Source organism: Osmia bicornis, unplaced genomic scaffold (assembly GCF_907164935.1).
Source record: "Osmia bicornis bicornis unplaced genomic scaffold, iOsmBic2.1, whole genome shotgun sequence".
Classification (NCBI taxonomy): domain Eukaryota; kingdom Metazoa; phylum Arthropoda; class Insecta; order Hymenoptera; family Megachilidae; genus Osmia; species Osmia bicornis.
Genome location: NW_025791081.1, coordinates 18,924 through 41,882, shown reverse-complemented (window position 1 = coordinate 41,882; position 22,959 = coordinate 18,924). Strand labels below are relative to the sequence as shown.

Sequence of the window (22,959 nt, the reverse complement as noted above, 5' to 3'; positions counted from 1 at the left end):
CAAATCACAAATACAACGGGAAATAAATATATATATGCATCTAATGCATCTACAGTATTGCCACGAAATAAGCAAGTGGCTCGGGACCGAACCGTTGCTTATTTCGAGGGAGGTAGCTATTCGACTTGACTTTGTTCTCGAAACGGGACGATAGAGAACGCGAGAAACGAGTGAGAGATCCGAGGTAGCGGCAAATCATATAGTGATCGGCCGAGTAGCGATGTTATTTTTTGAACAAGGATAGAAAGCATTATATACATATATTCCATCCTTCTTCTACTAACCGATGTCACTGCTCAGTCGAGCGTGAAATTTATTACCCTAAACATCGGCTTCGCGCTTTCATGGACCTCTCACTCATTTCTCGTACCTCTCACTTTGCGGGCGACTTCAAACAAAGAAGAGGGGATAGCGACTTGCTTATTTCGAAGTCGAGACCACTTGCTTATTACGAGGCAATACTGTAATGCAATAGAGCAGTTAATGAATAGTTAACAGTAAAAGAAACAGTAAGCAATATGAGAACGTGAGAAACTGTGAAGTAAACATAAGTAGTATTGCACGCAAGCAGGCAAGCCAGCATATGTGAACTGGACATAAGCAAATGACCAACAAAACCTCCAAAACCTAAAACGTCAAACATACATACATACAGTCGAGCAGCCAAATAGCAGAGGAGGAATATTTAACATTCAATACTAGCGCACAATATAATCACCTAAAATTAAACTTAAACTCAATTAAACACCTGAACTAGGATCTTCCTAGTAGAGGAAAGGTTTTTAATTTTGCGCCGCCTCCGAAAACTTTGAAATATATTTAGTATCCTATTTAACGATTAAGTAGATTGTATTAATAGCTGTGGAATTCAGATATCAATGAAATAGAAATTATTTTATACTTTTTAGTGCATTTTTTTATTCTTTTTTGTGCATTTCGAAGTCGGATTTGTTTTTTGTTAAAAATTATTTTATTTCACACATTTTAGTGGAATTAGAGAAACGAACAATATTTGTAGGATGCCTTAAGGTTATATTTCGTTCTTAATGGTTAAGTAAGGATCAAGTACTGGTAGTTGATAAAAATAAAAAAAGCAGAATAACGAATAACATGTTTCTAAATCAGTTTAACTCAATTATTTATTATTACTTAATAGAAACATAAATTGACGTAATTGCCCCTTCCCCTTCCCCTTCCGCCCCTTCCTCCTATTCCCCTCCCCCCTTCCTTGACTCCCCCGGTACCCCCGCAGACGCCACGATCTGCCCGCCGCTACTCCTCTTTCTGCAATATATAAAAATTGAATTTAGTAGATATGTATTTTTTTTTAAATTAAAATACTATTATTATAAATAGTTGCTCTTACATAGAACAACAAAGTTGTTCTGATAAGGGCAATATTGTATTCCTCTGTACGAGGCAATAATTGATAGTATAAAAAAGAATCTGTAATACATACTTCGCGGTGGCTTCGCCTCCTCCTGCTTTGCATCCATCTCTTGCACCTGAGCGAGGGGTTCCTCACTCGGTCGAAGACCTTCTCGTTGCTGAGGGAGGAGCTCCTCCCTCAGTTGCTGCAACTGTGGTTGCTGTTGCTCCTGCAGCTGCTGCTGCAGCAGCTGCATCTGACGCTGATGGTGTTCTTGCTGCTGCTGCAGAAGCAGCTGAATGTCTCTGAACATTTGTTGATCTGATAGAGAAAAAAAAAAGAAATATATATATATATATACTGTAGGCATGTTTCTGAATTATGCACTATATACATTTTGCACAACTTCTTTTAATTTTTTCTTGTACTCTTTATTTGCCGTTATTAAAGTTGAAATAATACTTACAATTGTTCTCTGATTCGGCCATCTTTTAATTTTTTTTAATTTTTTTATTATTTCGGGGTTAATCTAAAACAGAAATATATAGATGTGATATTTGCAATAAAAAAAAGGTATAAGTAATAACAGTTATATTAATATTAATTAATGACTAGCGGTGGAATGTTATCGATTACAGTGACATAGTGTTAATAGAAGTTAGTATGTAGTTGTATAGAACGAAAGTTACACGAACGGCGACAAGACCGTGTATATCGAAACACCTCTATACTTTTTAAAGTGTATCAGGATAACTAACATTCAATATGTACTTCTTGTATACTTTTATTATTATATTCACTGAATACGAATCCGGAAACTATTTTTCACCAGTGACTAAAATTTTTCATTATTTTAATTGCGAAATATATAATAAAATATTATCAACTACGTATGTTTAAACATTGATAAAAATGATAAAAATGACATTCGAAATGTAGCAGTACTCAAATAATAATTTTTTTTTTAATTAAAGTTGTAGAAGAAATTCTAATTATATGCATGTGCGATTTCATACCAAGTTTACTGTCGACTAGTATAAATTAATAAAATTATTCGTTTGTTCCCCCATTTAATTTCGTTCATTGTTTAACACCCGAACAACGTTTCCAATAGCAATAAATGGTTCCTACATTCTTATTCAGCGCACATTCAACCGTTAGAAAGCAATATTGAATATGAACATGTTAAATAGAAATAAAGGGTTTTATTGATAATGATAATAAAAAAAAGGAAATATCTATTCATATTTGTTAACATATTTGTATTACTTTTTTATTTATTATAATAATTGTAATAAAAATTTGTTAACAATTCAAAATCTAAAGTTAAATAATGAAAATAATAAGTTATTCTTTGATGTAATAAAACTAGTTTTGTTCAAAGTGACTATAATAATACACCAACTAAATGAACCGTACCACCAGCCATTAAGAAATATTAATATATATTATTATATACAACGTAGACAAAAATGAAACATTGCACGTTTCGTACTTACCACTTGTTCGAATCGCTGTTCGTATGAAACTGAGCAGGAATCTCTGACTTCCAAAGGGAGAGAGTTGGTGGGGCACATTCCAGGATCGCACAAATTATTCTCTATGTTTACATTCCTGTTGGTATGTGCGTAGTAGTTTATATTGAACGTAAATATTCATAAATATTCTATTCGCCACAAATGCGCAAAAACCAAACGGCGTATAGTCAATGATAGAAATATTCATACCCTCTTAATGTAGCCATGAAATGTAGAAAGTATAAGTACAGTAAGTGTAATAAATAAAAAGTGTCTAGTGAACGTTTAAAACAGAATACATACCTCATTTAAAATTGGACCAAATAACTGGAGGTTTTTTTTAATGAGAAGGTACAAATTTATTTATTCTGATACGTGCTTTTGTCATTTAAAAAAATTACAATTTGTTGAAATTGTGAAAAAATTGATTTCTACTATTTTCTTTCACGATTTCAACAAATTCCAATTTTTTAAAACGACAAAAGCACATATCTTAGTAAATGAATGTGTATAACTTTACAAAAAACCACAAGTCATTTGATCGAATTTTGAATGAGGTAATCTGTTTCAAGCGGTAACCGAACACTGTTTTATTACACTCAGTGTACAACCTGTCGAAATACGAATTTTTCGATCCAACGCAATCTGTTGCAATGTACTTTTAAAAAGTTGAATATTAATCAGTTCGAAGAATAATGTAATAATTATAAAATTATACACTGGGCATTAAACAATCTTCATTTGAACCCAATGAAGAATTTATTGGCAATATTGAAAAATGTAATGTACATAAAAACAAAAACCTGTAAACAAAATAAAATAATTTTTAACAAAAAAAACATCCGACTTCGAAATGCACTAAAAAGTATAAAATAATTTCTATTTCATTTATACCAATATTCCATAGCTATTAATAATATCTACTTAATCGTTAAATAGGATACCAATTACATTTCAAAGTTTTGGGAGGCGGCGCAAAATTAAAAACTTTTCCTCTACCAGGAAGATCCTAACTCCGGCGTCGGCAACCTATGATAAATCACCTATTTGATAGTTTCAAGTAAACAATATTCAATGGGAATCAACAAACCCATTGCAGTTCACGAGTGACCGCACTTAACTCGCGCAGCTAGTGGCTTACTGAAGTCTAGGGAGATTTTTATAGTGCGTGTGATTTCCCTTTACAGCGTGCTTCTTGCTATGCGTTCACATCATTTTTTTTTTGCGACAAATAATAGAAATTTCATTGTATCGTGATACTTTACAATATCATCACCGGTTATCAGTTATCGTACGTCATATATTTCTGCCCACCATTTATATGTTTGCAAAGTATAATAAGAAGCAAGCTGTAGAGGGGAATAACACACGTTATTAAAAATCTCTCTAGACCTAGTGAGCGGCGCGAGTTAAGTATGATCTCTTGTGAACTGCAGTATAGTGCATGTACATCAGGACTGCTGCCAATTTCTCATATAATCGTTACAATTACAAATGTTTTCAGCCGGACCTATAATTTTTCTCTTACGACTTACAGCATTACGTTCTTGCAAAAAAATCGTTAGCAATGAAAAAATGCAAAATGCCTTTCTGACGGGACCAAGTGCGAGATATACTTTACAAGACGCAAGGAGTTTCGTTCCGATTGGTCTATCCGTCTCGGAGTAATCGGCGAACGTACGGCGCACGTACATGAAATAGTACGCTTTTCTGCAATAAAAAGCGTTCGGAATGAAAAAATATAAAATGTATTTTTAACGGGACCAATCTGTACACATACTTTAGAAGATCCAAAAGGTTTCGTTCCGATTAGTTCATCCGTTTCGGAATAACCGGCGAACATACATTTAGAAAAAAATGTCGTTAGGAATGAAAAAATGCAAAAAATTTTTTTACGGAACCAATCGGGAGACTTACTCTACCAGACGCAAGAGGTTTCGTTCCGATTGGTCCATCCGTCTCGGAGTAATCGGCGAACATACATTTAGAAGCAAAAATCATTAGGAATGAAAAAACGCAAAATATTTTTTTTACAGGACCAATGGGGAGTTATACTCTATAAGACGCAAAAAGTTTCGTTCCGATTGGTCTATCCGTCTCGCAGTAATCGGCGACCGTACGCCGCGCGTACATGAAATAGTACGTTTTTTTGCAATAAAAAGCGTTCGGAGTGAAAAATGTAAACTGTTTTTATAACGGGACCAATCGGGAGGCATACTCTACCAAATGTAAGAGGTTTCGTTCCGATTGGTCCATCCGTCTCGGCGTAATCGGTGAACATACATAAAAAAAATAAAAAAAAAATATACACATCGAATTGAGTATCCTCCTCCTTTTCGAAGTCGGATAAAAATGAGCTTCATGAAGCGAATAAGAGAACGTGAGATATAAAATCATAACAATATGAATATACGAATCAGTGCCAAGATGCATAAAACGACGCGTGGAAATGTAATTGAATATTAAGTAATGCAAATTTTAATTAAATTGCAAGTATTTGTAAATTTATGTTACATTAGATCCATTTAACATTGCCGTGAGTTTTGTACGAATATCGCATTGCTTTATTTTCCACTTATCGCACAATGTAACGGAATTCTACTATAAGTTTGCCTATTATTGCGATCGTCCTCACAATACAAATAAACATAGCTACAGCCCATAGACAGATCGCGTAGTCAGTTGAAACGAAAACCTGGCAACGTTAGGTGTTCAATTGATTGATACCTGTTGTAATAATTAATTGAATATTTTGAAAAGTGCTGCAAAGGTAGTCGTTTTAATTTCTATTATATTTTTTATAAAATCCAAAACCAACCGCGTCTGCTTGGAGCGACCAAATAACTGTTTGTAATAATAATAAAAAACAAACCAACCGCGTCTGCGTGGAGCGACCAATAATTGTTTTTATAAAACAAACCAACCGCGTCTGCTTGGAGCGACCAATAATTGTTTGTAAAAATTAAACAACCGCGTCTGCTTGGAGCGACCCATAATTGTTTGTAAAAACAAACCAACCGCGTCTGCTTGGAGCGACCAATAATTGTTTGTAATATAAAAAACAAATCAACCGCGTCTGCTTGGAGCGACCAATAATTGTTTGTAATATTAAAATAAAACAACCGCGTCTGCTTGGAACGACCAATAATTGTTTGTTATAATATAATAAAAAACAAAGCAACCACGTTTGCTTGAAGCGATGGGTAGACCTACAAAACATGCATCCCGTATGAGGAAGTATCGTGCGAATGAATCAAACGACGCCACGCAATTACGTCTGTACAAAAATTGCAAAAGAAATACAGAGAAACGATGTCATGAAACTATTAACGAGCGCCATTTGAGATTATCTGCAATGCGAAAATATATGCGTTCAAAATTATTGCGTGAAACGATAGAGGAGAAGATACGTCGCCTAACCATAATTTATAATCGTTTAAAGAACGAATCTGTCGAAGAACGATCACGTAGATTGCGATTAATCCATAGATGCTTAGCGAACGAATCTGCTAAGAAACAATTACGTAGGCTGAGATTAATCCACAGACGCTTAGCGAACGAAACTGTTGAGGAACGATCACGTAGATTGAGATTAATCCACAAACGTTTAGCGAACGAATCTGCTGAGGAACGATCACGTAGATTGAAATTAATCCACAGGCGTTTAGCAAACGAATCAGCTGAGAAACGATCGCGTAGGCTAAGATTAATCCACAGGCGTTTATGCAATCAATGTATTGAAGAACGTTCACATCGTCTAATGCTCATTAATTATCGTAATCGTGAAGTATTGTTAAGGGAAAATACCGGAACAAAAAATACACGTTTAAGAAATATGCGCGAAGTAGCTAAAAACCGACGGAAAGAACGTTTCCTCCAGGAAGACTACTTTGAATCGGCTATTAATATTTTTGCTGATGTACCGTGTGCAGTGTGTTGCAAGACTTTATATCCGCAACAACGTTACACTTTACACACGCAGCCTTTGTCTGGTCTAATTCCTGGAAATCTAATAGAATCAGAGAAGATAACAACATGTTCTCGTTGTCTAAATCATCTTAAAAAACACAAAGTTCCATCACAGGCATTTTGGAATAAAATGGAACTAATGTCTGTACCTCAGGAAATAGCAGATTTATCGGAAATCGAGAAACAAATGTTGTGCAGAATAGTGCCGTTTCTTAAAATTATGAAAATTCAGAATCGCTTCAGTCAGGATTGGTGCAAAGGTCAGGTAGTCCTATTTGCTCGCGATGTGTTCGAAGTAGCCGAGCAACTTCCAGTCCAATTAAACCAAACCGGTATAATGATTGTAGTTGAAAGTTACGAAAATTTGGAGCGACAGCGACAATTAAAAATTGATGTCGGAAAGCTTCGGGTAGCCTTACAATGGCTATTACAAAATAATGCTTTGTACAAAGACGTACAACCATGTTTTTCAAACATTACCAGTAATATTTTCGAAATAGCTCATGTCATTGAACAGCCGGCTATAGTAACAGAGGGAATTGAAGTTGCACAAAGAAATACTGAACTAAACAGTAGATTTGTAAACGTTGGTCGAAATGTAGCTATTTTACGAGGCACGTTTCATCAAGCTAGCGATCGCTTCGGTATCGAATCTCGTGGTAAGCAATGTACTGGCATAGCTGCAGTTGCATGTGTTGCGTTTCATTCCCTAGATCCTAGTACGTGGTGTACTAGTGATGTCGATTATGTGGTTATAATAGGAGATAAATATTATCGTGATTGCATTGAAGCGCGAAGTATTCCTAACCCCAACGAAATCAATGTAGACTATTTAGCTGCAACTGAATTATTGCCACACGTAACATATAATAATAGGCGAGTCAATATCAATGTTGACTATGAAATGTCGGTAAATGGTCACATTGATATTGATAACGGTGTTGATGGATTTCCAAATTTAAAAAATGGTTTGATTACATTTTTTCAACGGTATATGTACGGAATTCTTACCGCGAATCTTACATCAATAGCTGTATCATGTAGCAACCAATCGGGGACCACCTGCTATTGGTTGTTTGATTCCTATGCAAGAGGTCCAAAAGGATATAAAGCACCGTTACGGGGCGCCTCATGCTGTATGAAATTTACTACTCTTGATGCTTTACACGCCACCTTGCGTCGTAATTTGTATGCGAAAGATGGCAACAGTAATGTATTAAATATCTACTCATTAACACCTGTAACAATTGCATCCGAGAGAAATAGATCTTCACTGGTAGAAAGAATGCAACATCAATCGGTTGCGACCCTACGAAATGAATCCAACGGAACATGAATTATTTTCGAAACAAGCATGCTACGTTCGATTGACGAAGGTGTTTCCAACATCGATAATATCGTCTGTATCAACAATAATAATAATAATAATAATAACGCCGAAAATGACCCGATACAACTGGCTAATATACATAGAAAAACAGCGCTTCCTTTGAACCTAGAGAGGGAGAGAAGAATTGTAGAACTGTGTTGGTACTTCCTGTTTCCAGATGGAAAAAATGGATTCAGAGAGCATCGTGACATCCCAATAACACCATTAGATTACTTCCAAGCACGTATTCTGAGCAATGACAAACGGTTCCAACGAACAGATTATCTGTTCTTCGCATTATCTGTGGTTGAATATTACCGCGCAAAAGCTAGCATTTCAGTGTCATGTAGAATGCGCCAAGGTGAATATACTCCAGAGGGATTAGTAGACTGGAAACGATGCTCTTCGGAATTAATCGCCATGGTCCGAAGTCTTGGACCGCCCACATGGTTTGCTACGTTCTCTTGTAATGATCTGAATTGGCCAGATATGTTGAAGGCATTACTACTATCCGAAGGTCAATCAACGACCGAACTTGAAAACCTAACGTTTGCAGATCGACTACAATTGGTTCAGAGACACCCGATAGTTATCGCAAGACAATTTACGTTACGCGTAAACGTGTTAATGCAGTATATAAAAAACTCGCAATGCTTAGGCGGCGTTGTTACCGATTTTTGGTATAGAATTGAATTTCAAAGTAGGGGAAGTCCACATTTGCACATGCTTATTTGGTGCGCAAACGTACCTGATTTCCTTACCAACGAAGGCCAAAATGTTATTGAGAAAACTGTATCTTGTTCATTAATGGACGTCGAAAATCACGATATGAACGATATAGTTCAAAAAGTCCAAATTCATAAACATTCTCATACATGTTACAAAGATCGTAATAATCGTTCTTGTCGATTTGGATTCCCCAGACCGATAAGTGAAAGAACGATGTGCTTAGGCCCAGATGACACACTTGCCAACAACGGGCGTTTCTGCGTACATAAAAGAACCGCAAATGAAGTTATGGTGAATAATTACAACCCAACTCTTTTAAAGCTTTGGAAAGCAAACATGGATATTCAACCATGCGGAAATGTTACAGCCGTCGCATATTATATTGCTAAATACGCAAGTAAATGCGAGCCGCAGGACACAGGAAATATTATTAAAGAAGTCGTTTTACGAGCGAAACGCCGAAACGATACCATCCGAAATCAATTATTTTCGGCATCTATGGCAATTCTATCTCAACGTATGGTCAATGCTGTAGAATGTGCTTATCGATTATGCCATCTACCTCTTAAAATGAGCTCGCGAAAAGCTGTATTTATAAACAGCTGTCGGCCTGAGCAGAGATATAGAATTCTGCGATTTGAAGAAAATGGAACATCATTTTTCAATAACGTATTCGATCGTTACGTAAAGAGGCCAGACAACCTAGAGAACTTGAGTTTACCCGAATTTGCTGTCCGATATGAAACAGTTTCAAGTGATATATGGACAGAAGAGGATGGCGACGCAGAACTTAGAACTGACGATGAAGAAATTTCGCGATCGAAGTTTATAAAATTGAAGGACAATACCCGAATGCGAATAAGAAATAAACCAGCTGTACTCCGCCACCGATATTATACCCTGAACAGTGATAGAGAAGGATACTTCTACAACTTAATAGTGTGTCACATTCCATTTCGTGATGAAAGTACACTTATGTCCGAAAACGAATCTTCGGAACAATGTTTTCTTCGACGGCAACACGAGTTGAAACCTATGTTGGGTAACGCAACCGTCGAACAATTCACTCACGCAGAGCAAATTATTGAAGCGGCGCTCGCCCAAGCTGTTGCTTTGAATGTTGTACATCAAGAAGAAATTAATGAACATTTAAGAGATCCAGTCGGAATTCATGCCGACGAAACAATATATTATGATCAAGGTGATTTATATGAAGATCAGCAGCAAGAAACAATTGCAATGCCAGAAGACGTGTTCCTTAATAGTATTCGAAGTCTTAATATTCAACAGAAAGACTTATTAAAATCAGTTTCCGCAGTAATTGAGAAAGATATTAAAAAAAATGATGATGAAAATCCGGAACAAATGTTACTTTTTATTACCGGAGGAGCTGGTAGTGGCAAAACGTTTATTTTAAATTACTTGTTCAACACGTTAAACGCTGCTATAATCCTACAGTTGATATGATGATAAAACCATCTTTCATCGAAGTAGCTTCTTTGACTGGCGTTGCTGCCCGTCAAATATTCGGAAAAACTCTGCATTCCTTGTTCTCGTTGCCTATTGAAAAAGGTACTGCCATGACCTATCGACGACTGACAGGACAGAGGCTCGAACAGGAGAGACGAAAGTGGCGTCATACAAGGTGGTTGATTATCGACGAAATATCAATGGTATCTTATGAGAATTTGCGAATAATTCATTTAAGATTGCAAGAATTCAAAACAAATGATAAACTATTTGGTGGCGTAAATGTACTTCTCTTTGGCGATATCATGCAGTTGCCCCCAGTAAAAGGACACTGGTGTACAGCCACATTGGTGTACTGCAGAAATTAATTTATGGCATCAATTTTCATTCTGCGAACTCACCATTAATATGCGACAAAGAGATGACGTTGAGTTTATCGATTTATTGAATAACCTTCGGTTTGGGGAAGTGACAACTTCTCAACTGGAAATATTATGCGAACGAAGAAGGGTTCCTCTAACCGGAGAGTTCGAGGATGGTGCAGCAGTAAGAATATTCCCAACGATAAAATTAGTGGATAAATATAATTCAAAAATGACTGATGAATTAGCAAAATCACATCGAATGTACGTCATTGATGCAATAGACGAATCCCGTGAAGCAGCTACATATGGAAAAAGGCCACCAGAAAATGTCATACCTGCAAATGTAAATAATTGTGGCGGACTGTTACATACAATAACGTTAACTGAAGGATCGCGAATCATGCTGCGACGAAATATATCAATTTCTGATGGTTTGATAAACGGCGCAATGGGAATAGTGAAGAAATTTACATGGCCGGCACTTCGAAGAGATCAACTAGAACAAGGAGAGTTGCCGGACGCGGTACTTATAAAATTTGACGACGAGTCCATTGGAAATAGATTTAAAGATATCGACGGTTATATCCCAATATCTCCAGTTGTAGCAACGTTTCAGGCGACGAAAGGTTATGGGGACGTCGAGCGCAGAATGTTACCACTTATTCTAAGCTGGGCAGTAACGGTGCACAAATTACAAGGGACTACATTAAACAAAGCTGTAATTGATCTTGGCAAAAAGAATTTTGCAAAAGGCCAAATTTACGTCGCTCTTAGTCGTGTCAAAAGTTTAGATGGTTTTGCTCTATCTGATTTAGCACCAAACAAAGTCCTCGTTAAACCGCATGACGAAAGAGCACTCGAAGAAATGCAAAGATTACGACGGTTACTGTTGCAAATAAACAGTCCAAATCAGCTTCCAGCGACTGGTGCGTGAAGAAGGAAGCTAACCCTTCTTTTAGCGACCAACTGATAGAGAAAATGACGAAGTCTATTTTATTTTTCATTTCACGGATAGTGTTGAAAAGTCACAATCGGTATATTCCCTGTAGAATAAACGCCGAAAAAAATATAAATGAAGCAGTACGTTTTTTTGCAATAAAAATTGACAGAAATGAAAAAATGCAAAATGCTTTCTTAACAAGACCAATGGGGAGATATACTTTAGAAGATACAAAAGGTTTCGTTCCGATTGGTCCATCCGTCTCGGAGTAATCGGCGAACATACATTTAGAAAAAAAAGTCATTAGGAATGAAAAAATGCAAAATATTTTTTTTATGGGACCAATACGAGGTTATACTCTATAAGACGCAAAAAGTTTCATTCCGATGGGTACATCCGCTTCGGAGTAATCGGCGACCGTACGCCGCATGTACATGAAATAGTACGTTTTTTTGCAATAAAAAGCGTTCGGAATGAAAAAATGAAAAATATTTTTTTTATGGGACCAATAGCGGGTTATACTCTATAAGACGGAAAAGGTTTCGGTCCAATTGGTCCATCCGTCTCGCAGTAATCGGCGATCGTACGCCGCATGTACATGGAATAGTACGTTTTTTTGCAATAAAAAGCGTTGGGAGTGAAAAAATGCAAAATGTTTTTATAACGGGACCAATCGGGAGACATACTCTACCAGATGCAAAAGGTTTCGTTCTGATTGGTCCATCGGCGTAATCGGTGAATATACATAAAAAAATATATATATATATATATACAGATCGAATTGAGTATCCTCCTCCTTTTCGAAGTCGGATAAAAATGTAACATAATCCTAGTCTATTTGCAGGAAGCCCTAACGCCAGCCAATGGAAGTGGAGGTAGAGTGTAATTAACGGATAACAGGGGAAGAGAATACCTATCTGATATAATATCGGGAGCACATGAGACCTAAATCGGCATAAACAATAAGGCAGATCAAACAATTAAAATAGTTATAAATTGAGTAGATTAGATTGTTACTGGATTATAATACCGCTCCGATAAGTATGGTATTAATATTAAAACTGATACAGGTAAGTCGATGCAATACAGCGCGTGGTGAAAACTAATCAATAATAAACAATCAATAATAAACCCCACATACAACCATATTACTACTAAATCATAATATAAAGGTACAAGAAAACTAAACTACACTACAATAGATCAAAATTACTATGAACATATGTGTATATATAATATGTAACGAAAACACTCCAAATATAATCAATTTAATAAGTATACCGATGTAGATAATTAATTAAACTCCTCATACCATAGTCAGTTTAAATGATGCAGTTCCATTAAACCCCCTTTAATACCAATTAATAGAAAAGGCATATAGGTGCTAAACCAAGCCAGATACTCCTATAAGAAAGTCATATGAGATCCACGGTCAAGAAATTCAAAGAATTTAAGGAACCATAACGCATATATGAATGTATAGAAAACCATAAAGACATTGTATCATGCAGGACGGATTATCGCAGCGTATGCCTCCCTGAGCACCAGCCGTATTAACCAATACTGAACTAACACTTTCCAAATCAGAATCAAAATCAGAATCAGAATTGTAATTAAGAAAGGGTAATTAATGTACAAAAGATTGCATAAAGTACCGTAAGTATTCAAAATGCACAGATTCACAACTGTCACAGCTGCACTGGAATTGAATTAAACATAGTATGCGAACCATTATCCTGAGGGCGGGTACGAAGAGCTACAAAAGAGCAGTGAATAATATTATAGGAACATGGAACGTAAAACGTAACACTCAATTGAAGAAGAAGTCACTGAAACATGTCAAGTGACCAAGAATAAAAATAAGAAAAGAATAAGGATAGTGAATAGTGAACGGCACACAATAAACCAATAAACCAATAAACCAATGTCGCTACACGTCATTCATATCTAAATTGCTAAAGGATATATGATACATCTTATAGTCTACAATTAATTGACAATGCCGGGGAGCCCAAACAACTCCCGAAAGCTTAGAAACAATGCATGATACTACAAGAGGAATTAAGGAGCTAAGAACTAAGAAACAAGAAACCAGAATCAGAATCAAACCCACCCTTAAAATATGCAAAGGGATTATAAACGCTATATACGCATATGATATAAACTCATTAATCCATCCAATCCAGATAGACTCTTCGAAATTCCATAATACAAGACCCATTAAACTAATTCAAATAAATATAACCGCAAATATAATCGCATATATAATCATCACAGATATAACCATAGCTATAATTACAGCAGGTAAAACAAAGCAGACACATATTAATAATCTGTATCAAGTAATTTAATTCAATGCAATTCGATATGCCATATGCCATTGATAATTACTCTGTACATTTATGTTCGAGCGAACGGTCGTGATAAGCGAACTGTCTCAGGAATACCTCTCGCGACTAAATTCTATCATATTGCTATTCCTCTCTCTTCGGCGCCCGTCTCTCTCACTCCGTTGGCCAGCGGTGTGGGGCGAGGACGCCGGGGAGAGAGGGAAAGGTACGAACTTTTCGTCGCACTGTGACGATGCTTACACTCGTTTCACGGAAATTCTAGACGAACGGTTTCGGAGAATTATCAAAGAAAATCCCCCCTTTTTTGTTGGCGCTTCGCTCGAACCAAGTGCTTCGGCGAACCGCAAAAACGCGGATTTATTAAGTGGATCGAGGATTAAGAGACAGACTTTTCATTTCTTTTATTTGTACGACTACGTGTTCATTTTATTAAATACAACTAGTTTTTGTTAAAATTACGCAACACGTTGTCGTGGAGTTCATTGCCTCCGCCTTTCCTATAATCCCGCGCTTCGGTAAACGCGATCCGGCACCTCGCTCATTTCCTAAAGATTTCCAATCGTGGAAAATACACCGCGACGAAATTTGACGGAACAAACTGGTCCTTCGAGCCGGATCTCGTTAAACGAACAACGGTGCTTTGTGAAAAACGCGCAAGTGAACTCCGTGCTTCAAGTGCATCTGGTTTTTCTTCTTCACCTGTGGAGAACTTCTTCGGCGATCCAGATCAGCGAAAATCTCCAACCAGGAATCTGAAAAGAGGAGCCGATTGAAAGCTGGTTACGTAACCATCCTTTGTTTCAACGGCAACGACCACGCTTTGTGACGTCACGCCGCGAGCCTAACGACTTTGGGTAAGTCAGCGCAAGCAATATTTACCAACATTACGGTAAGCGTTGAAAGGCTTAGAAGTACGGTGTCAGTGGTTCTCTATCGAAATATTAAATTAAATTTCGGCTTGAATTGCGATCATGTCTACATCCTTTACGGATCTTCTGCGTGAGCAAAAGGAAGTAGCGGGGTGGATTCAAAGATTCTGGGCTAACGTATGCAAGTTAGGAAAGGACAAGTTGACGGGAGCGGTTTTAGAGCAAAGACAGGGTTTGCTCAACCGGTACTGGGACACGTTCCTTAGCGGGCATCGTAAATTGATGCGATGCAAGGAGGCGAGTTCTAGTTTATACGTCAAAGAGGACGCCTTTTCGGTAGCGGAAGAAGCTTACCTCGACGCCGCCTCCATGATTTCCCATCACCTGAAGGAGCTGCAGTCACCTGGACCATCGCAAAGCCAACCGTCCAATTCTGCGCCTACGCCCCACCCGCAACTACCAAAAATCGAATTGCCGAAATTTTCGGGTGATCCGTTACAATGGGAGAGCTTTCGCGACCTTTTTAAAAGTCTTGTACATGACGTCAGCCATTTACCTGATGTGCAAAAGCTGCTCTATTTGAAGTATAGTTTGACAGGTGAGGCCGCCGAGGTCATTCGCAATACGCCGACAACAGACTCCGGCTTCAAGGGAGCATGGGAAGATCTGGAAGCCCGGTACGGTAACTTTCGTCTGTTATCGTTTTCACATCATCGTGCGCTCCTCTCGTGCCCACCAGCCCTGCAGCAGTCAGCTGGCGAATTGAAGCGGCTATTGGACACTTTCCGTCAGGCGATCAGAGCGTACGTTGCACTAAGGAAACCCGTTACTTCATGGGATGAGTGGTTCGTATACTTACTAAGCCAAAAACTTGATAAAACTACTCACCTTGCTTGGGAGACCTCTTTGGCGGATAGCCGGGAAATCCCGCCGTTTCAGCAATTATCGCAGTTCTTGGAAAACCGGATCCAAGCTCTAGGCACTGCCGGCATGAATGACCCATCGCTCCATGCTGTGTCACCGGCAAGTTCCAAGGAAGTCAAACCTAAAATAAAGGGAGGAGCGTCAACCAAAGGCGTTAACTCTACCGTCTTAGCCGCAGCGTCGAAGTCACCCCCGGCCCGGAAATGTCCGGGGTGTTCGGGCATCCACGGTCTAGGATTTTGTTATAAATTCAAGGCGCTGTCGCCGGCAAAACGCAAGGAACGCGTGCAACAGCTGAAGGCCTGCTTGAGCTGTTTGAATGTAGGACACGAAGTGGGTAAGTGTCCGTCTAAACAAGTCTGTTTAGCTTGTAGCAAGCGACATCATACGCTGCTTCACGAGGCGCTGACGGCTCCATCGACAAGCGCACCAGGCCGTGAAGGCGGACAGTCGGCACGAGAAGACGCTGCCTCGACGTCGGACGAAGCAACTCCGCAGGTGACCACCCTCTCTCTATCGGTCGGATCAAAAGCCGTGGCCTTACTCGCAACCGCCAAGGTGAGATTGGAGGCGCCATCAGGAGAAACCGTAGAGGTCCGAGCCCTTCTGGACACCGGCTCCGATACCTCCCTCGTCTCATCGTGGGTCGCTCAGGCGCTACGTCTTCCACGGCGGGCGGTGCGAGTGGCCATCTCAGGCGTTAAGGATAATGAGGTTGGAGTCGCAACCGGAGAGGTATCCCTTGTGGTTCGACCCCGACACGCTTCGGACTTCCGATTACCCGTTCGAGCGTTGGTACTCCGTAAACTAACGTCGCTGCTCCCGAGTAAAAGCATCGTGGCAAAGTCTTGGCCGCATATTACCGGTCTCACGCTTGTTGACCCCGAGTACGGAGTTCCGGCTCGGGTAGATTTACTTTTAGGTGCGGATGTTTGCGGAACGCTCTTTGGTGACGATTCGCGCAGAGGGCCAGAGGGTACTCCAACGGCGAAACTCACCCCTTTTGGCTGGGTGCTCATGGGACCAGCCTCCGACGACAAACCCAAGGCGGAGACGGCCGCCCGGGTTCTACACTGCCACAGCGAGGACTCCACAAGCTCACTCCTCCAGCGTTTTTGGGAGCTGGAAGAAGTTCGAGAACGGGCTCCGATGACAGAGGAAGGGGAAAAGTGTGAGCGTCACTTCCTCGACACCCATGCTCGAGATCCTTCGGGACGCTACGTGGTGCGCCTTCCCTTCGTTAAGGACCCGCTGACTGCGCTGAAGTTCAACAGGACGACGGCGTTGAAACTCCTCTTCAACTGTGAGAGACGCCTATCCTCGGACGCCAAGCTGAAAGAGCAGTACCGAAATTTTATGATGGAGTACCTGACCTTGCAGCATATGCAGCGGGCACCCGAAGGAACGGAGACTGGGCCAGCGTATTACCTACCGCACCACGCCGTACGCAAGCGCCACGATCCTTCTGCCAAGATACGGGTCGTTTTTAATGCCTCCTTTTGTACAGCCACAGGTCAAGCGCTCAATGACTGCCTTGCCACTGGTCAGAAGCTCCAGGCTGACCTATGGATGGTATTGACCCGCTGGCGACTTTTTCGGATCGTATTCACTACGGACATTGTTAAGATGTTCAGACAGATCCGAGTCCATCCTGAGGATGCTAGATGGCAAAGCATACTCTGGCGCGACACTCCCGACGATCGAGTGCAGGACCTCCGGCTCACGACGGTGACGTATGGTACGGCGTGCGCGCCTTTCCTAGCTTTACGGGTACTTGCTTAGCTGGCGAACGACGAGCACAGCCGGTTTCCCCGAGGTGCATCGGTGGTGCGTCAACATACCTACGTCGACGATATTCTCACCGGGGCGGATGATGTCGACGAGACCCTGGCTTTGAAAAGAGAAGTGGTGGCTATTTTCAAAGCTGGTGGTTTCGAATTAAGCAAATGGGCATCTAACATACCGGAGATTCAAGAAACCGACTCTTCTGATACGCGCCTGTTTCAGGAATGGTCCGGCATCAGTACACTAGGCGTGAACTGGAATCCTAGCGATGACGCCTTCTCTCTACGAGTCGCAGCTGCTGAGGTGGTGAGGGAGCGTACCACCAAGAGGTCCATCCTTTCTGAAATTGCTGGCCTCTTTGACCCGCTGGGCTGGGCGGCGCCGGTCTTAGTGGTGGCCAAGGTTCTAATGCAGGACCTCTGGATCCTTGGAGCAGATTGGGACCAGCAACTACCCGAACACGTCTGCACTACGTGGCAGCGCTTCCGAGGTTCCTTGGCGCGACTGGACGCCCTGAAAATCCCACGCTGGACGTTTGCTTCATCAGAGCCCTCCACCCAGATGGAACTTCATGGGTTTTGTGACGCCTCGCAGCGAGCTTATGCGGCGGCGGTGTACCTGCGGGTCAATAACAAAGGGTCGGTAAGGACCTCGCTTTTGGTCGCAAAAACTAAGGTGGCCCCGGTAAAGGCTATAACAATCCCGAAGTTGGAACTGTGTGGAGCCACCTTGTTGTCTAAATTATTGGTTCGGGTCAAGGAAGGCCTTAATATGTCTGCCCCGATCATTGCGTGGACGGATTCTAGTGTAACTTTACAATGGATCCGCGGCCATGCATCTCAATGGAAACCCTTCGTCGCCCATCGAGTCTCCGATATCCAGCACGCGATACCGGCGGACAACTGGCGGCACATCCGTTCTCCGGACAATCCAGCGGACTTGGCAACCCGAGGAATGAGCCCAGCCGAGCTCATCGACTCCGATTTGTGGTGGCACGGGCCGAAATGGCTGACTGAACGGCCTGAATTCTGGCCGGCGACCTTTCCGGAGTCCAACGAGGGTATAGAGGCAGAGAGAAGAGGAGCCATGACACACGTCGTTGAAGGGAAACCTGAAGAAGACTTCCTGTCGCGCTTCTCCTCCCTCTCGCGCCTTTTATCTGTTATTGCTCAGTGTTTCAGGTTTGCCAGTCTAAGCCGAGGGCAGCCTTCCGAGAGGGGTTTTGTTAAAGCAGCGGAGCGCAATCACGCCTTCCGAGCAGTTTTGAGATTCTCCCAACACACCACTTTCCTGGAGGAGATTGAACAACTGCAACGGCATGGCGAGCTACGCAAGGCTTCACCCCTTTCTTCGTGTCGACCTTTCTTGGACGACCAGGGCTTATTGAGGCTAGGAGGGCGCTTAGAAAACGCGGCTCTGCCGTTCAATGAAAAACACCCTTACCTTGTGGCGAAGAGATGTCCGTTGGCCAAGCTTCTGGTACGAGACGCACATCACCGCACGCTGCATGGAGGTCCACAGCTCACCCGCAGTCATTTAATGCGGAGAGTCTGGATCGTTCGAGGCCGCTCCTTGGTTCGATCCGAAATCGCAGCCTGCGTAACGTGCGCCCGGTTCAGCGGAAGTAGAGCTGGACAACTGATGGGACAGCTTCCACAGGAGCGCACTGCAGCACAAAGAGCCTTTTTAACAACCGGCGTAGATTATGCGGGCCCGATTAAGCTACGTACCTCACCGGGGCGTGGCCACAAAGCTTACAAGGGCTACATTGCCCTCTTCGTGTGCCTATCTACCAGGGCAATACATTTGGAAGCGGTGTCGGACCTAACCTCAGCTTCCTTTCTTGCAGCCTTCCGTCGATTTGTGGGCAGGCGAGGACGTTGTGCCACCCTGTTTAGCGACAATGGCACTGTATTCCAGGGAGCTGACAGAGAGCTACGCATTATGTTCCGCCAGTCTACTTCATTCTACCAGGAGGCAGCCGCGTCACTGGCATTAGAAGGCACCTGCTGGCAGTTTATCCCCCCTTATGCGCCGCATTTTGGTGGCCTGTAGGAGGCAGGAGTAAAATCCGTAAAGTACCATTTACGAAGAGTGATCGGTGATTCCACACTTACCTTCGAGGAACTGACAACTCTCCTCTGTCAGATAGAGGCGTGCCTCAACTCGAGGCCACTTTACGCATTATCTGAAGATCCTTCTGAGCTGGCCGCCTTGACACTGGGTCACTTCTTGATAGGGGAACCAACCACTGTCCCCCCAGAGCCAGAAGAACCCTGCACTGCACTTCACACACGCTGGCGGTTAATCTCACAAATGCGAGCACAATTCTGGAAAAGATGGAGACGCGAATACTTACAGCATCTCCAACAGTTTCCGAAATGGCGTCGTTACCGGGAGAACTTAGAAATCGGCAGCCTAGCGCTTATCCGGGACGACTTACAACCACCAGCAAAATGGTCGATGGGACGCGTCACAGAGCTACACCCTGGACCTGATGGACTCGTTAGAGTGGTAACTCTACGCACCGAAAAGGGCACTATTAAGAGGTCGATCGTAAAGTTGTGCCCTCTACCAGTATCGCCAACCGACGCCTCTTAGCATCGATATCAGCTAAGACATTTCAACCTTAGTTTTTTTTATTTGCAAACTATGACCGGAATTTTCCGCGTAACGAAAATCAAACGATTACGCATCTTATGTCCTTGCTTTATTTGGATCGGTCTAGTTTGCTATCTTAACTTTATATTTACTTTATATCACTTTATATTCACTCTTTATTTACTTTGTTTGATTTTATCGCTTTATATTCCACTTATTATTAATTACTTTATTTTAGTAACTAGCGTGTAAGCACTTATGGTTTGTACTTGTAAAACTTTAGAGGTTATTTACTCTGATTCACGTCAACCATTCTTCGTATCACCGAAGAAGACGGGCGGTATGTTCGAGCGAACGGTCGTGATAAGCGAACTGTCTCAGGAATACCTCTCGCGACTAAATTCTATCATATTGCTATTCCTCTCTCTTCGGCGCCCGTCTCTCTCACTCCGTTGGCCAGCGGTGTGGGGCGAGGACGCCGGGGAGAGAGGGAAAGGTACGAACTTTTCGTCGCACTGTGACGATGCTTACACTCGTTTCACGGAAATTCTAGACGAACGGTTTCGGAGAATTATCAAAGAAAATCCCCCCTTTTTTGTTGGCGCTTCGCTCGAACCAAGTGCTTCGGCGAACCGCAAAAACGCGGATTTATTAAGTGGATCGAGGATTAAGAGACAGACTTTTCATTTCTTTTATTTGTACGACTACGTGTTCATTTTATTAAATACAACTAGTTTTTGTTAAAATTACGCAACACGTTGTCGTGGAGTTCATTGCCTCCGCCTTTCCTATAATCCCGCGCTTCGGTAAACGCGATCCGGCACCTCGCTCATTTCCTAAAGATTTCCAATCGTGGAAAATACACCGCGACGAAATTTGACGGAACATTTACTTACTCAATTATAATAATATAATGGAATAGAAAGTTACGAAGTTATATAATAATAATGCAATCCAATACAATTTAATACAGCATACTGGTTAAGTATAGCCTAATATAGCTAACTAATATAGCTGAATAACTGGATACAATCCAAGGTCTAAAATAATAATACTATAATATAACATATAATATATTCAATGCCTAAAATGGTCACAAGTTGAACGCAGGCTGAACGCAATTGTACGTAGATTGAACGTAGCTTGGATGTAATGACAATAATCACATAAATAAAATAATACAATATGATCATGGTATAATACAATACAATAACAATACTATAATACAATATTATAATATAATACAATATAACATAATACAGCATATAATATATAATAGTAAGTAATATAAATGCACCGAATGCATAAAATGCACAAAACGGAGCTAATGATACCACATTAACAAATACACTGCAATTACACTATAATACAATACCTCCGAGCGTAGCACATTAGTACGCGCACTGTCACAGCAATCACATCCGCACGAATAAATACAAAATTTAAATTAGAAAATTCAAAATTCAATAATTTCAATAAATTCAATGCAATTAATTAATTAATTCAGTTCAATTGACACTTATCACTTAACACTTCGTATCACATCACATCATAGATGACCGATGACCATGTCAACGTCAACTAAGATAGGAAACCGGGCGAAGTAAAATAAAGAGCGCGACCATGAACCATAAAGAACATAGATACCTAGTGTTCGAATTCCCTAGTCCATACCATAATGATTATCGACCATCAAATTAACCACCAAATCATCAAATTAATCAACTAATTATACAGAATACATAAACGTTCAAAAGCGAAAAGCGGAAATAAAAGCGAAAATACTTCAACAACTTTCAATAAATCACCGCGATGAAAACCAGAAGTAAGGCACCTACGAAAGATAACGATAGCAAAACGGATCGTAATAAGTAAAGCGTGCAATACTGCCCGAAGATAAGCCGTAAAGCTATCCCTAGTCGGTAACCAACCGCAGCACCAGAGATATTACCAACCGCAAATATTCCATCCACCACATAATACTCGGCCGCTAGCTTCGTAACGGTTCCGTAACGGTTATCCACACACCAATTATCTGCCGCTAGCAATTACGTACCGCGCGCCAGTTACTCGGTACACACAGTGATCGACTGCAAAACCATCCATCGTGCAGCCGCGCAATCCTAGGAATCCATACTTACCATCAAACTTATCATAAAAGATAAGTCTGATATAGAGTACTTTCACGAAGGTATAAAGCACACGAACATCAAATCAAGCTTCCAGACAGATCAAGATGGAGGATAAATCAGGTAGTAAAATCAATACTACGGTTATTTGTTATATATAAATATGAATCATACGTTTGTAATAGGGTGGAATGAAATAAATATAAATTACATATAAATTACAAATTACAAACAATAAGGAAAAATAAAATGAAATCAAATGAATCAACCCGAATAAGATCCACAGATTGCGCAGATTGCAGGACACACTGTATTACTACATATCGCGCCGCAGAAAGCAGATTATACAAAACAACAGGACAACAGAATCAACGGAATCAGAAATCGCCACAGAACGAAGGGCCGAATAAATAAATAGAATAAAACTTTTAACTTAGACAAAATCAACCAGTAAAGTCAAACAACGTCAACAACGCATGCGATCAGGAAAGTCCCGTGAGCCTAATAAAAATAACTCTCGGTCAAATAATATTAGTTAGTAAAATAAAATAATAAATCAATGAAACTAGAAT

The 22,959-nt window shown here is 40.7% G+C and overlaps 1 protein-coding gene across 1 annotated transcript; it reads left to right on the top strand.

The window, feature by feature from the left end:
* Window positions 1-15,050: 15,050 nt before the first annotated feature.
* On the top strand, window positions 15,051-19,712 carry LOC123988688. The gene is made up of 2 exons (XM_046289439.1): window positions 15,051-17,444; window positions 17,655-19,712. The coding sequence occupies exons 1-2, from the start codon at window positions 15,051-15,053 to the stop codon at window positions 19,710-19,712; spliced, it is 4,452 nt and encodes a 1,483-aa protein (XP_046145395.1).
* The last annotated feature ends 3,247 nt before the right edge of the window (window positions 19,713-22,959 follow it).

Excerpts from the sequence above, each read along its gene's own strand:
- LOC123988688 (XM_046289439.1), top strand. The coding sequence starts at position 15,051 with ATGTCTACATCCTTTACGGATCTTCTGCGTGAGCAAAAGGAAGTAGCG. Across the intron at positions 17,445-17,654 it reads TCCAGGCTGACCTATGGATG|CTGGCGAACGACGAGCACAG; the intron begins GTATTGACCCGC and ends GTACTTGCTTAG.